The sequence below is a fragment of the Idiotropiscis lumnitzeri genome, chromosome 4 (genome assembly GCF_059441095.1).
Source record: "Idiotropiscis lumnitzeri isolate Australia: NSW breed Sydney's pygmy pipehorse chromosome 4, RoL_Ilum_1.0, whole genome shotgun sequence".
NCBI lineage: Eukaryota > Metazoa > Chordata > Actinopteri > Syngnathiformes > Syngnathidae > Idiotropiscis > Idiotropiscis lumnitzeri.
The window spans coordinates 24,238,157-24,253,827 of record NC_142394.1 but is presented as its reverse complement, the minus strand read 5'-3'; the positions used below and the strand labels follow the sequence as shown (position 1 = coordinate 24,253,827).

Here is a 15,671-nt window from a genome sequence, read left to right as displayed (position 1 = left end):
TACTTTGGAAAACTATGGTCAATGTTTTCACGATGTTAGAGACCAATTAAACCAGTAATTGAATCATAAACTAGATTTTCTGCAACAGTCAATTTGAAATGTCCTGTTTTGTAATAAAAGGGTGGAAACTGAAAGCAATGTTTTTTAAAACTCATTAATTAATTAAAAAATATCAACTGGTGAATCAATTATTTTAAATTCTTGTCAGGTGTAGCAGTCTTATTTCTGAACTTAATGCAGGTGACATCATCAACTATTAAGTGCACACGAAGTTTTAAAAAAGTACAAGATTACCCAAGTGCATTGCAACACCAAAAATGAACAAATAAATAAAATATAAGCTTTAACCACGTACTCTGGTTTCTGCACTCTGTACAACCAAATAATCAAAATTTGCATTTCACTTTTCAACAGTGATGGAAAAACCATCATCCACATTCTAAATATTTTTTTTTCTCTTCTAGTAGCGTCTTGCGATTCATCAGGAGTCACAGCCCACAATATTGTAATGAAATACATCAATTTATTGCAGATCCGCCTGTTGTGAAATGCGCTATATAAATAAAATTGTATTGTATTGTATATGAAAATTAATCCGGGCAGACAACTCCAAGAAAGTGAAACAGTGCCCTCTACTGTCAACTTGATCTCATTAGCAGCAAGCTGTTTCATTTTTTGGTTGCAGTACTTCAGTTTTTGTTGTTACAATTTGAAGGGCACTCAAGCCAAAAATAATTTTTACTTAAGGACTTTCCCTCTTGTGGAAGAGAGTTGACCTTGTCAGTATAACGTTAAAAGCGGTTAAACGGAACATTGGTGTTTTTTACACGTACTACACTCTAATTTTATTTTAGACACATAAATGGAAAATATGCATGTTACTCGAAACACTTCACAATAACCGTTACTAGTAATTAATATTACTAATACCTTTAAGCATTCTGCATTTTGTGTTCAATTACAGTTTCATTTTTCTGCAATTTTTTAATGAGAACACAGTTTCCGTACTTAAACAAATTAAGTGTGCGTAAAACATGCAAAATGTGGACAATAAATAAATAGTCACATTGCATGCAACCTGGCGACTGAATTTGTCCCGAAATGACGAACAAGGAAACATCTGTCAATCAAAACAAACAAACTTACCTGATGTGGATCAAAGTTGCTCCTCCAGTCAAGTATTTTCCCGATAAAAGTTTTTTTTTTGTCCTTGTGACTTTGCACAAGTCTCTCGCCAACCTGTCAACATCAAGGAATGTCTCTTTTTTTTTTTTTTTTTTTTAATCACACGTGTGATGATTACAAGAGAGGACTTCGTTGTCGACGGCCGAAATGTTAGCAAGCTCGATAAGTTTGAAATTGACACCAAAATTCCATGACTGAGCACATTAACTGCCAATGACATTCCTCTCCTTTCCTTTGAATTTTGTCCGTAACATCAAAGACAACACCGACACTCACAAGAAAGCAAATGAACAGCAACTATTGACAAGGGGCACCGCAAAGCATGCTGGGAATTCACCATCGCAAATGTACTCTCACTTTTGAGGGTGGATATAGAAAATCGGGGGAGTGTAGCCAAGAAAGTTTCAACGGTTATCAGGTATTTTGGTTTTGCTGAATCAAAATATTTAAAGTCCCCCCTCTCATGAACTCTATTTTTTCAGATATTCCATTATTTTTCCCATCAGTGTTAAAAATACACCAATTATGACATTTGTATAAACTTATGCTACAAATTTGCTCAGGCTGCATCTGTCTTTTCACACATATCCACACAATATTCTTTGACTTTTGATGCGATATCATGAAAGATGGTATGGCAGATAGCCTTTTATAAACGAAAAAATGTGTCATGTAAAAATCGTCATTCATCGTCAGGCAATGTCAATCAAGAAATGAGACATCACAGAGTCAAGTTTTATTTGCAGTTTTTCATCTTTTTTTTTTTATTTGAACATGACAGATTTTCGAGCGAGCAGTCGCTGACGTTGTTCAAAATGATGTTGATAAAAGGTCGTTAATAGAATAATTAGTAGGACATATTTCAATAAATAGAATATGTATATATATATATCTATATATATATACAGATACAGCAGAAACGCTACATTCTTTTTTTTTGTTCATCAAATTGCTTCACAGTTTTTTTTTTTTTTTCTGTGGTTGTGTGCAAGCAAAAAAGCAAAAACATCCGCCAATCTCACCGTCTTCATATTCATGCAAAATATTCTTGGTCAGATTTTGGAAAATCAACGCGACTTGCGCCACTTTTTCTTTTTTTTTTTTTGAAACTTCTTTTCACCTTCCGTTCGGCTCGGACGGAGTATGCTGCCGTTGCTTGGCGAAAGCAAAAGGGCCGCACAAAAAACGTGCCACCGCAGAAGCTGGAAAAGCGCAAAAAGCCAAAGAAAGGAAAAGAGAAGAGTAAGGCCATTCCGACGTGTGCAAAAAGAATCAGCAAGAATCCAGAATCAATCGTCTCAGCCGTCCGTCAGATGCAACAAATCAAACATGCTACTTGAAAAGACCCCCCTGCCCCAACGATAACAATTCGGAACTCTTCCGAATTATGACGTGACAAAGTAACATGATCTCACGCCAGCACGGCTTTGAAGCGGCGCTCCTTTGGAAGCCCAAAAATGTTTGCGGGTCAGAGGTCAAAGGTTGGGGTCAGCAATATTTGAAGCATTTTTTTTGTCAAATTGGTGAATTAAAATGTATTCCTTCTATTTTTTTTAAAATTCACAGTAATTAAATTGATATATTGCAAATATATAAACATATTATTTCTTCCAACATATAATAAATGTTTTAGTCATCTCATTAAATTGTCCTTTTGTAAATGTAAAAAAAACAACCCACAAAGTAAATGTGTAGTTCATTATATATATATATATACATATATATATATATATATACATACATATATATTTATATATATATATGTATGTATATATATATATATATATATATATATGTGTGTGTGTGCGTGTGTGTGTGTGCGCGCGTGTACATGGACCTAAAGTGAGCCCCCCGTTCATAGGTCCTTGTTTTGTGTTTTTCTGCCAGTGAGCGAGTTTGCCAGCTAGCTAGGCAGCAGCAGTGGCTACGGCACAAACTGTCAGAATCACAACAGAATTTCTACATGAAAAATGAGAGCCAGGTGGCACTAATGTGCCGTGAGTATGGAAACAAGCAGCAAGGTATTGTGATGCTGACAAGCCACAAAAAATTACAAACAAAAAAAAAAAACATTACGGCATTATTTTCATTTTGCAAACACAAAAAAAAAAGTTTGCTTTCTAGGAAAATGTCACGTAGCACGAGGGGATTTTCTTGTGCATCATAAAAGGAAGAACTCAACATTTGAACCAGGAAATGGTAGAATGACCAAACAAAAAAAAGTTTTTTTTTAATCGCGTTTATGAAATGATTTTAATTGTTACGCAAATGTGCAAAAATCAGGGAATGATTTGTACATTTCAAATAGCAGCTGCTGATGAAGCTAAGCTAGCTGTTGGCTAACTAGCAATTGCACATGTCCCAAATTCACGATCGTATTTTTAAGATTTTCATTGTTTTACCAACAAATTGATTGCAAATAAGGGTTTGCCCATGCTACCAGTCACCAACTTGTTAGTAGCAGGTTAACCAAGAACAGTTTGAATGGAAGTTAAAAGAAAAGATGCTAGCAGCTAGCTAGTCTCGTTCAGTGTGAGCGCATTCACCAAATCATGAACAACACACAAAAAGCGGAGAATGACTTGAAGGCTAGCACAGAATCTTACTTATTGAAACACTATTTGTTAGCCAATTAGCATTAGCATTGGTCTTGCCAGTTTCGAATGTCTGATTCTTGTCGTTGCTTCCAGGAAAATCTAACACAAATATTCACGTTAACGTTTGTGCACAACTTGCTGCTGCCCACTGCTGGTTTGGAGTGTGATGGATACACAACATTTGCCGGAAAAAAAAGCAAAAAAGCAAATCATGTGACAACTTTTCCATTTTGTTGTCGAGTTCTGTTGTAGAAAGTCTTGTTTGTACAACTGAAAGGATTCGAGTTCTCGGTCCGTGTCACGTGACGAATAATCGGTGGATGATTGGCGGGCAATGGCGACATGGTTTGCATACGGAGCGCTTTGCATAGAGAAGCCGAGTGAGGATCACGTTCAGGAAGCACGAATCACACCAGTTTGGCACATCCACCCCTCCCCCTGTGAAAAAAAGCTTTAGATTTCAAAATGAAAAATATGAAAATAAAATGTAAATAATCACTTTCATAAATACACAAATCTATTTTTATACATAAAGGAAAAACATCAATGTTAAAAAAATAAAGAAATAAAGTGAAAATATAATAACAAAATAGAAAGTCAATTATTATAAAATAGCAAATAAAAAAATTAAAGAAATTACAAAAAAAGAAAAAAAGGAAAAATAATAATAATAAAAAAAAAATCGACCATGAAAAACAAAAATTAAAAAAAAGTTGAAAACAATCATGAGATTGTTAAAAAATGAAAAATAAACTAATAATAAGAATAAACACCGGCCCTTGTTCGTGTGTGTGTGTGTGTGTGTGTACTTTTTGTGTGTCGTCACTTGGGGGGGGGTCATGTGAAGGGGTTAGCGTGCTAGCATTAGCATCAAAGCAAAAAGTTCATAAATATTCTGGTAGCGTCCCGTCGGGGGGAGGAGCTTGAGTTTGTGATGCTTATCCGCCGTCCATGCCCCCTCCGCACACGTGACTCCGCCCTCAAGGCCCGACGGGCGTGGCCTCTTCTGCTCAATAGATTTTTTTTTTTTTTTTTGAGGTCTCTTGTCATGCAGCCAATCACTTCCTTTCTGGAGGAAGAGGAGGAGAAAAAGAAGAATGAAGAGGAGGAGTTGACTGTGCATGTCCGTCGTGCACAATCTTGAAGAGGAAGAGAGGATGAAATGAAGCGGGAAGAAATGAAGGCGAGGTGTAGAAAGAGGAGACGTGTGAAGATGTGGTCGGAAGAGAAGACGAAGAAGAGGATGAGAGGATAAAGAAGGTGGAGAAAAATGAAGCCGATGAAGAGGAGGAGCAAAAAAAAGATGACGAAAAGAGAAAGAGGAAGAGGAGGAACGAAGATGAAAAAGACGAGGAGAAGAAGAGGAAGATGACGACAAGCAAGGGGTGGAAGTGGATGACAAAGAGGAGAGAGGAGGCGAAGAGGAGAGGAGGAAGCTGGCGAGGGAGCGTGGCGCTTGCGTTTGCATTTATTGTTTGTGGATGTCTTCGCTGCGAATGATCTTGTAGATGATCCAGTAGAAGATGTTGAAGATGAGGAAGACGAGAGGAAAGGCCACGCGCGACACCGTGTCGATGCGCTTGGCGCGGCTGATGAAAAGTTTCTTCATTTCCTCGATGCTCTTCTCGGGCGGCGCTCCCACGGCGTGCCCCGCCCCTCCCGCCGGCGCGTTGTTGTTGTTGCCCTTGATGGCCGCCATGCCGTCCTTCTGCAGGCACGCCGGGCCCACGCCATAACCCGAACCCGGGAAGCTGAAGCGACCGTCGCCGCCGCCGTCATCCTCCTGCAACCACACGACACGCACGCACGAGCGCGTTAACATACAAATTGCCCGTACGCCACGGTTAGAGTTGGTCGAGGTCATTTGTGGATCCCGATGAACCTCGGCGCTAAATTGTCCGAGACTTGAACCCTTTGGCAGGGTCACCCATTACAAACTGGTCCTCAGTGAGGGACCAGAAAAACAACGGCTCAAAAGATGTCCCACCGAAAAAGAGAAAGACTTTGAGACAGCTTCCAGGAAATTCGGAGATTCGGGAGGATGAATGAAAGGATCATATTGAAACTTCTTGGAGTCAAAACACACCTGCCGCCATCTCAGGTGCCTCTCATTAACCACAAATAAAGTTCAGCTGTTCGCATCAGCTTCGGTTTCAGACTAACAAAATGGTGATTTTCCCTCCATTTTGGAGCTAGGACCGAAAAGTATAAGCTTGCTGTCATCAGAGCCAAAAACATTTTCAACCAGAGTGTGAAAATGTGTGGCGGACCAACGAAAGCAATCGCTCGTATTTAAAACAAACAAATTGTACATGCACATACGCTCATTTTGTGCGTGTGTGTGTGCGCATCAGGTAACACGCTCCATTTTTAGCCTTCGTGTCCCAATTCTGTCCTTGACTTCAGGCAACACCGTGTATTACACTTTTGTTATCACACACGCACGCACATGCACACACATATACGCACACACACACGCGTTCGCGCCTGACGTCCTCCATGCGCCCTTGAGCTAAACTATGACAGATGTTGGCCGTTGTTGCTGCCAGGATCAATGGGAGACCAAAAAAATGGAGACACAATAAGGAGGAAGGGAGGGGGGGGGGCAAGAGGATGAGGAGAAGAGAAAAGTAGGAGGAGCCTTAATGGCACCCTAAGCAACATTAACAGGAAGTGGAAGTAAAACATGGCGAGAACGACGGCAAGCGTGAAAGACTGGAAGTGCAATCAAGAGAAAGAACAAGAGAAAGTAGAAGCGGCAGAAAACAGGAAGTGGGAGGAAATAAAGCTTCAAAACAGGAAGTAGAATAAAGACCAAGTGAATGTGGCAAAAAAGGACGAGGAGGAATGAAAAGACAGAAGAGAACAACAGGAAGTTGATTAAAAAGACAAAGAGAGAAGAGCGGAAGTACGTCTTTTGTGCTCTGGCTCGTTTTTCTTTCTTTTTGGGAAGCATAATTCTGGCGACCGATCAAAGAGCTGGGCAGCTTTCCGGGCCGCTCATCAATCAAGCGGCCCGGAAAGCTGCGCGTCGCAGAGCGGCATCCCTCAGGGCTTCGTACTCGCCCCGCCGAGCTTCTCTGGCGGGCCGATCGATGGTGATGCCGGCTAACGAGCCGCCGCGGCTGCCTCGCTAATGGCTCCGCCCCTTAATTGGAGCTGACAAGTTTGCATCGTCTCCTTATCGATTGGCGCCCGGTCATCTTCGCTTGAAATGCTAATCACCTCAGACCAGCACAAAATGGCAACTAATACCAATCACATTTCACTTTCAACTGGACAAAAACGGACTTTTTTGCTTTTTAAAAGTGAATTTAAAGCATTTCTGTGTGAAGAAAGCCGATACCTTTTTGGTTTTGCATGCACAACATGAATCAAATTGTAAGTTTTCAATTCCGAGCATCTGTAAGAACATTTTCTGTTGGTTTCTTGTCAGATGACGCCTGATGTCAGATTTGAGGACTTTCGATCCAACAAAAAAAAAGCCTTTTTCAATATTTGCCTCCTAATGAAAAGCGCTTGTGAGCACAAAGCAGACATTTTGGCGTTGGTTTCCTTTGTATGACATCACAGCATTGAGCGGGTTGCAGAGTTTTTCAGGTGGACCCCCAAAAAAATAAAAAAAATAAATATATATATTTTTTTGTTTATCTTCCGAGACCTAATTCAGAGTCAGTGAGCACAAAGCAGACAACTGCAGCAAAACGAGTAACTGACCTTCATGTGCCGTCGCCGCCGGCGGAAGCGAAGGAGTTCTTTGTGCTGGCGAGCGATGAAGTTGACGGCGGCGTACTCCAGCAGCGCCGAGAAGACGAAGAGCAGACACACGGCCATCCAGATGTCGATGGCCTTCACATACGACACCTGCCGGGAAAGAAGGCCGACGACGGCGCTTTAGTGGGAACATTTAAAACTTGCCGTTTCTCTTCAGGACGTCCTTTGCAATTTTGTCACACACTCGCTGCGGCTGTTTGCAAATAGCAACTTGGTCCTTGTGTGAGAGGAGCCCTCAGGCCAGAAAGATTTATATTCTCACACACACACACACACATCACAGCTAAAACTAAACTCTTAAGCATTGCAATTTGTATCTGGCTTCTTAGGTCTTTTTTTGTGGGCCTACTCATGATAGACATATCTGACTTGGCCGCCATGTTGTGCCCACAAGCAAGAACCAAAACTCAAAAGGTTTCTCAATTTAAAATCGTCCTTCTATTAAGAATTTGTGCTTTAAATATGGAAGCAATTGGACAAAATTATCGTGGGGTTATTTGCTTTCTCCTGGAAATGACCAAGATGACCATAAAATGGTAGATTCAAAGCAAAATGACAGACTTGTGCGTTTTCAGGCAAGGCTTCTGAAGACTTCTTTTTTTTGTGGGTCAACTCATGATGTCGACTAAATGTCATGGTTCCGATTAAAACTGAGTTCAAGGGATAGATTTTCTAAGAATCTGGCAAAATCTAGATGAGAATAGAAATGGCTAAAATATCTATTTCAAATTAAAATTTGCTCATAGCCTCCGACATGTCCACCAAATTTCATGATGGCTTCAGCGGCAAAAAAAAAAAAGAGAAAAAAAAAAGACCAAGGCCAGCTTTCAAAGCGCACAGAAACCAGAAAATTACAACTTAAAGTGCCGCTTCAAACAAAAATGTTAGATTTGACTATTTGTGTCTTTCCAGACTTTTTAACAGGTCTTCTCCTGATAGACATGCCTACCAAATTTAATATTGCTTTTTAAAATTGGCTTTGAATTTCCAGAATGAATTCCCGAAAATTTGAAATGGCTCTTTCAGCGGGTGGCTTATTGAGACTTTTTTGTGGGTCTACTAAAGACATGTCAACCAAATTTCATGTAGCCAAACTGGTTTGAATCTTCAAAACATCTGATTTTCAAATTTGAAAGGGGAGTTCATCTTTCAAAAGGGTCAAAATGCCCTCTTCAAAGAAAAATGGGAGATTTCATAAATATTTCTGGCCGGGAGTTTTTCATATTTTTTTGTAGGTCCACAACAATAATTACTTGAAGTTCCACGAATGTCCAAAAATGAGTATAATGAGCCGCGTCAGACCAAAATAGCAGATTTTTTCTTCATCTTATGGGTCGTAGATTCTTAAGACTTTTTTGTGGGTCCGCTCGTGATAGAGAGGCCTCCCAAAGTCCATGTTGCTACGGGAAACTGCCTTCAGAGGCAGTGAAAAAAAAATGCTTAAAAGCCCTCAAATGGCTGCGTCGAACCAAAATAGAAGACTTTTTAGGCATGGCCACTTGGGACTCTTATTTTGTGGGTCTTCTCCTAATAGACGTTTCAACCAAAAGTCATGTTGTTTTGTGCAACTGGCTTCAGGGTCTGAGCTTACCAGTGAAATTTACGGAGCAAAATACCGGGAAATGAGCCCTTAAATGGTTGCTTCAAACCAAAATGGCAGACTTTCTGTATATTTTCTGTCTCGTCATGTTTGCCAATTTTAACTGGAGTGGGCTGAATTTTCTAAGCATTCTGGCGACGGCTACTGAGCCCATTTTGGAGTTCTTGAGTATTAAAGTCTCTAAAATGTTGATTCATTCACAATGTTCATCATTCACGGTAAAGAGAAAAAAAAAAAAAAACGGCCGCATTTAGAGTGTCTGTTGAGTGGTACCGGAAAGCGGCGTCGTGTTCGTGTACACACGAAGCTAACTATGCTAACTGCGCTAACCACGTTCTGCTCTTTGCCGGTGCACTTCCTTCCTTCGCTAATCTCACCTTCAACATGACGTGCAGCGACTGGATGGGCAGCAATGTGTGTGTGAGCTACACTCAGGTGTGTGTGTGTGTGTGTGTGTGTAAGCTCAGCTGTGCTGTGTGATCATTATTGTGACAGCTGAACTGCAGCGGAATCACGGTTCACTTGTTCAATTTTTAGAGCGCATGAAGCACCTAATGTCCACAAACCATGTGTGTGTGTGTGTGTGTGTGTCTGTGAGTGAGTGTGTGTTGGGGATTACAGCTTCCCTGGACATAATTATACAATCCTATACTGGGTCACGCAAGCTACGACTGTTTTTCTTTCTTTAATCTGAAAATCCCTCACAGGAAAACATTTAGTTGCCTTTTTTTTTTTTTTTTTTTTAACTTTGGCCGTCTTTTTACTTTGCATGTGAACATTGTGTTTGGGTTCATAGACTCATTCTGGATTCCCTAAAGGGATTTCTAAAAATTCTAAATACTAAATCGTGATTTTTAAATGTGGACCATTTAGTTGGTTTCATGAAAAAAAAATAAAAAAATGTTGTGATTAGGGAGTCGGGAATGAGTCAGCGATTTGGAATAGTTTTATCACTTACTCCCAAACGAGCGATGTTCAGAATATTGACAATATTTTTCACAAAAATCTTCAACAAGAATTTCACAACTTGCATAAAAAATACTCTAATGCCACAATTAAATCGAATGAAAAAGAATTGCACTTTTTTTGTCACGCTTCTTGTGGCCACCAGGGAGCAGCATAAAACTGTTGTTCCTCTAGAGAGGATAAAGAATATACGACTGTGAGCAGTGAGATCTACTCCATGTGTGTTGCAACATTTCTGTTCAATCGATTGCTTCAATGATTCCGTACCATAAAGACCTTTTTACACTTCAAATTCAAACCTTTTAACTCATTCACTGCCATTGACGGCTAAAGACGTCAAAAATCTTTTTTTTTTTTTTTTTACTTGGCTGGCAGTGAATGAGTTAATGTAGTTGTTTTCGAAAAACACAAGCTGCAATCTAGTGGCAGTTTGAGAGCAAACTTCAGCTGGGAGTGGCAATCAATAGCTTGAAGCCTCTTTCTTTGAACGCTTGTTCACGAGCTGCCAAACTGCTGCTTGATGTGAAGCGAGTTGAGTCACTGCCATCACTGGCAGACTGCTGCGGCAAGCCAGTGGGATCATTAAGGAACCCCGCCCCGGAAAATACCACAAGACACGCTACTCGAGAACCACGAGGCTCAAACGCAGCGTCGAGTGCAATACAATGAACAAAAAATTGCACAATAGCTGAAAATATCTGTTGACATTCTCTCAAATGTTCATATAAATTATTTTTAGTTATATAAGTTATATCATAAAATTGTACGTTCTCTGAATACGAGTGTCTTTTTGACAACTGCATACCTGTGTTGAAGCCAATACTGCAAATTGTGAGATGCCGGAGAGTGGAAATGAAAGTCTATCTATTCGAGTACATCCATCCAACTTGGGTTGCAACGACAGTAATCTCTCGCCACTTTGTAGTTCGAGTTTCGCGGCCTCAGTGCATCATGGGTTTTCAAAACATATTCATAAAATAAATAAATAAAAATGACAAAAATATTGTGGACCATATTATGGAAAGACGCGTTGTTTCAAAAAGATTTAGTTGCATACGCTCATACGAGGCACCTGATTGGTTCCGGGCACGAGATCGACCAATGATTTGAGGATAAAAATGAGAACTCGTCCATAATTGTCCACTGCCGGGTTTGCAGATCACGAATTGAATTTGTGTATAACAAGTATTTAGAATGTCGGGAGGGTGCAACGGTGTAATAAAGGCGTAATTACCCCGTAAATAAAAATTTACATTAAAAAATAATTATTATAATAATAAAAAAGTCCACCTTTACTTTTCGGTTTTTCGCACTTCGCTGGGGGTTCTGATCGTCATTAACCGTGAAAATTACAGCATTACTATTTATTCGCTGCACAATTGAACTGCAATGTCAAATGTCCGACTCACTACACATATGGCGGCTTGGGAGGGGGGGGCCATTGTTTTATTTGCGACTGACCTTGGGCAGGGAGGCTCTGGATCCCGAACTCTGCGTGGTCATGGTGAGCACGGTGGTGATGCCCAGGCCCACCCTGGCGGGGGCGGCGTCCATGTTGATCCAGAAGGACACCCAGGACAGGATGACGATAAGCAGGGACGGGATGTACATCTGGATCAGGTAGTAACCCATCTGACGCTCCAGGTGGAAGCGGGCCTCGATGCACGTGAACTTGCCTGAGGAGGAAGACATGCAAAGCAAATGATTGGACACCGAGGCGATTTATGAAATTTGAAACAATTACAAGGTATCGGTTCAAATTGTGAACAGACCCCGTTCCGATACATCAATTATTTTCAAATATAGGTACTTGCGTTCAAATGTTTACACTTCAGTTCATATTGCTAATAAACTCATTCACTGCCAGCCCAGGTAAAATGAAAGTACGTCTATATCCGTCAATGGTAGCGAATGAGTTAACGTGACCGTGAGAGGATTCTATTCGAAAGCTGAATATTCGGCCGTCATAAAGTACTCCATATATTAAGTTGATTTGAGTTGAGTTGAGTCTGCGCCAGCTGCAGCGAAAGCAGGAGATAAGGAGACTCAAGTTGACGTCGGAGGAAGCAGAAGAAGCGTGGAAAAGCCCAAGGTTCAAGGAGGCGGCGAGGAGACGAAGGAGTGAGGAGGCATCTGTGCCGGCTGAAGCGTGAGGAGGAGTTGAGGAGTAAGAAGTCGACGGTGTAGAAAGCACACTGCCATCTTTGTCATCTTCGGCGACGTCAAAATCCAGGAAGCAAACCGCAGCGACAGGAAGTCAAATGGCCGCTGACGGAGAAAACACCGTTGACGCCAGCGAGGAAAACCTTCATGCTGCACAAACACGGCAATTTTCATCGCAGCCGCTCGTCAATTCTCTCAAGAGTTGACTGAAATGTCAAATGAAAGATTCTAACGAGGTGATTCGGGAGTCGGGAATGATGAAGACTTCAACGAGAGGCTTGAAACTTCCATGCTAGACACTAAAAACGAGTAAAAACGTTTTGAATTAAAAATAATATATCGAGTATATTCACCTTTAGCAACATTATTAACAAACATGAAAGGGGAAATTTTTATTTGCATGTTCGCCATGAGACTAAACACGCTATTGCCATTAATTGACAATAACATTGACAGATTACGAACTGAACGGATTCATTCATTAATTTTCCTCCATCTTGGTGTGCCGCCATTTTTTTTTTTCCTATATCGCTCGCTGCTGTCGACTGAAACCGACGTCGTTGCGAACGTCTCTTCTGCGATTGGTCACCTAATGATGATGAAAATAAAAAGATTGGACTTCCCCATCGTCACTGCGCATTCCAACAAAATGGCCAACTCACAATTCCCAACCCAGCCGTATCTCGTCAACGCACGCTAACAACGTGCCACGTAAAATGGCCGACCGGCCATTTAATCAGCGCCATCAATATCCGCAACAACCTTCATATGCCTCAAATATCAACCAGGGAGGAAGAGGAAGAGGGAGCTGCGGCTGGATTTATGCGCGCGATACACTTGAGAGCTTTTAAGCTACGTCCATATTTTCCATCCCAGGACAAGATTGAAATGATTCATCCGTGTGTGTGTGTGCGAGAGCTTTAATCAATACAGTCCAGTGGACCGGGACGCACCAGCACGCACACACTCTCACACACCTCACTATATACTACAGGATGGTATCGAATATGCGGGCGAGAATTAGGTGCGGCACGTAATAAGCTTTTCATTTTGTGCTGAAGATTCCGCTGGAATTAACCACAACCAGGACATTCAAAAACCAACAAATACAAACCAGGTTACAGATTTTTTTTATCCAGTAAATTCTTTTCCGTCTTCCACTTCTAACCATCCTTCTTTCCTCCCTCAATTCCTGATCTATACTTTCCTGCTTACCTTCCCCATTTCCTTCCTTGCTGAAGATAACATATGGAAATCGGTAGATTGTTGGCCAGTAAAGGTAGTCCTGCCTGTGTGGGAGGTACAGTAGATTGCTGTTCAGTCGTGACTGTCTTGAAGGCAGATTGTTGTCCAGCAGTGGAAGTTGTGACTGTGTTCAAAGTATTTTGTTGTCCAGTCAAAGTGAATCACGGAGTCAAAATTGGTCAGTCGTGATGTGGTGAAGAAGTTGTAACAATATTGTTAGCGTAATGCAAAGAAGTTGTGGCATTGCGAGGTCCAGCGATCGCTTCCTATTGTTCTCGTTGTTGTTATTGTTCCTGCGGCGGCTGCGGTGCGCAGGGCAGGCGAGTTGTGCAATGCAGCAGGCGGCGAGTTAATTAGTATTTCAAGAGGCTTTTTGTCGCCCACTCTTTGTGTTGCCGGGCGGAATCTCGTCTCTCGCAGTCACACTGCAGCTAATAAATCCCAGCCTCATACAAAAAAAAAAAAAAAAAAAACACACCTTCACTCGTGCTTTATCTCCCATTGGGGGCCAGCCGCCAAAACAAACACACACATGCGCATATTGAGAGCGATGGCCACAGATAAGAAGGAAAGGAAATGAAGAATTGCGTCCTCCTTGACACAAACATGAGAAGGAGCAGCAAGCCTGTCAGCGATGAGCGCGTGACAATCAAGGAGGAGTGAAGAGGAAAACGGAAGAACAAAAGAGGAGGATGACCACGTGACAATAGGGACTGAGTTGAATGTAGATTGTTGCCCAGTAAAGGCAGTAGATGGTTGCTTAGTGTTTTGTCTTGCTGTCCAGTGGAGTGGTAGTGATTTGGTAGGTAGATTGATTTCCAGTATTGGTAGTAGTCACTGTGTTGAAGGCAGATTGTTGTCCAGTAGTGGTGACTGTGTTGAGGGTAGATTGTTGTTCAGTACTGGTAAGAGTAACAGCGTTGTAGCTTGATTTTTGGTGTGTGGCAGTACTGACTGTGTTTGAAGTGAATTGTTGTGTAGTAGTGGTAGTAGTGACTGTGTGGTAAATCAATTTTTGTCCACTAGTGCAAGAAATGACAAAAAAAATGTTGTAGCTGGGTTGATGTCCAGGAGTGTAGTTGTGACTGTGTCTTAGGTAGATTGTTGTCCAGTAGTGGCAGTACAGCCTGTGTGTGAAGAAGATTGTTGTCCTGTAGTGGTAGTAGTGACAGTGTAGAAGGTAGATTGTTATCCAGTCGTGGTTATACTGAATGAGTGGTCGGTAGAATGTTGTCCAGTAGAGGGAGTAGGGATTGTGTTGGAGGCGGTTTGTTGTCCAGTAGTGGTAGTATTGACTATTGAGGGAACTGTAGATTGTTGTCTGACAGCGGTCGTAGTAACTGCATTGTATGTCGGCAGATAATTGCAAGTTGGGGTCAAACTGACTGTGTTGAAGGTAGAATGTTGTCCAGTAGAGGCAGTAGTGACTGAGTTGAAGGTAGATTGTTGTTCAGTACTGGTAAGAGTAAGTGTGTTGGAACTTGATTTTTGTCAAGTGGTAGTTCGTGTGCGATAGGTCGATTGTTGGCTGGTAAAGGTTGTTGTGACTGTTCTCGGTTATTGTTGTGGAGTTCTGGTAGCGGCGCTGAGTTGTGTTTTGATGACTCACCGGTATTGTAGTGTTTGGTGCAGTATCTGAGGTCTTTCTCCTCCTTGAGGATGAACTGCGGCAACGTCAGGCCGTCCGCCACCTGCACGGCGCCTTTCTCGTCCCACTCGAAGATGAGGTCGTTCATCGTGTAGCCAACTGGACACGCACACACACACACACACGAACAAGCGCGTTAGCTTCGCGTCCCCTCGCGCATATTCATCATGTCGGACGACTAGCGTAGCGTCGATACACGTCCACATTTCCTTGTTAAATTTGATGAATGTTGTTCTTTTCTTGTTATTTCCACGGCAAAAGCAAAGGTGACAGGAAGGAAGCGGGACAAAGGATGTGGTCGCTATGGTTACCGAGTGATGTCACGTCTCTGCGACGTTGGCGCCGGGCCGAGAGCGCGTCCGCCGGCCCGCTGCGCCGCTCCTCCTTTCCAGGCGCCTCACGTCTACGCACACACATCTATATCACGCGTCTCACTCTATCCGTGCGCGTGCGTGTGTGTGTGTGTGTGTGTGTGTGTATTTCGTGTGTGTGC

At 41.8% G+C, this 15,671-nt stretch overlaps 1 protein-coding gene across 2 annotated transcripts in view; it reads right to left on the bottom strand.

The window, feature by feature from the left end:
* Positions 1–1,913: 1,913 nt before the first annotated feature.
* Positions 1,914–15,671, bottom strand: part of glra1 (glycine receptor, alpha 1) — a 47,364-nt gene continuing 33,606 nt past the window's right edge. For both annotated transcript variants that reach the window (XM_088294203.1, XM_088294202.1), the window contains 4 exons: positions 15,140–15,277; positions 11,584–11,798; positions 7,500–7,646; positions 1,914–5,565 (listed from right to left, as the gene is read on the bottom strand). In XM_088294203.1, the coding sequence (XP_088150329.1) occupies positions 5,251–5,565; positions 7,500–7,646; positions 11,584–11,798; positions 15,140–15,277 (815 nt within the window). In that variant the 3' untranslated portion in view covers positions 1,914–5,250. The remainder of the gene's footprint in view (positions 5,566–7,499; positions 7,647–11,583; positions 11,799–15,139; positions 15,278–15,671) is intronic.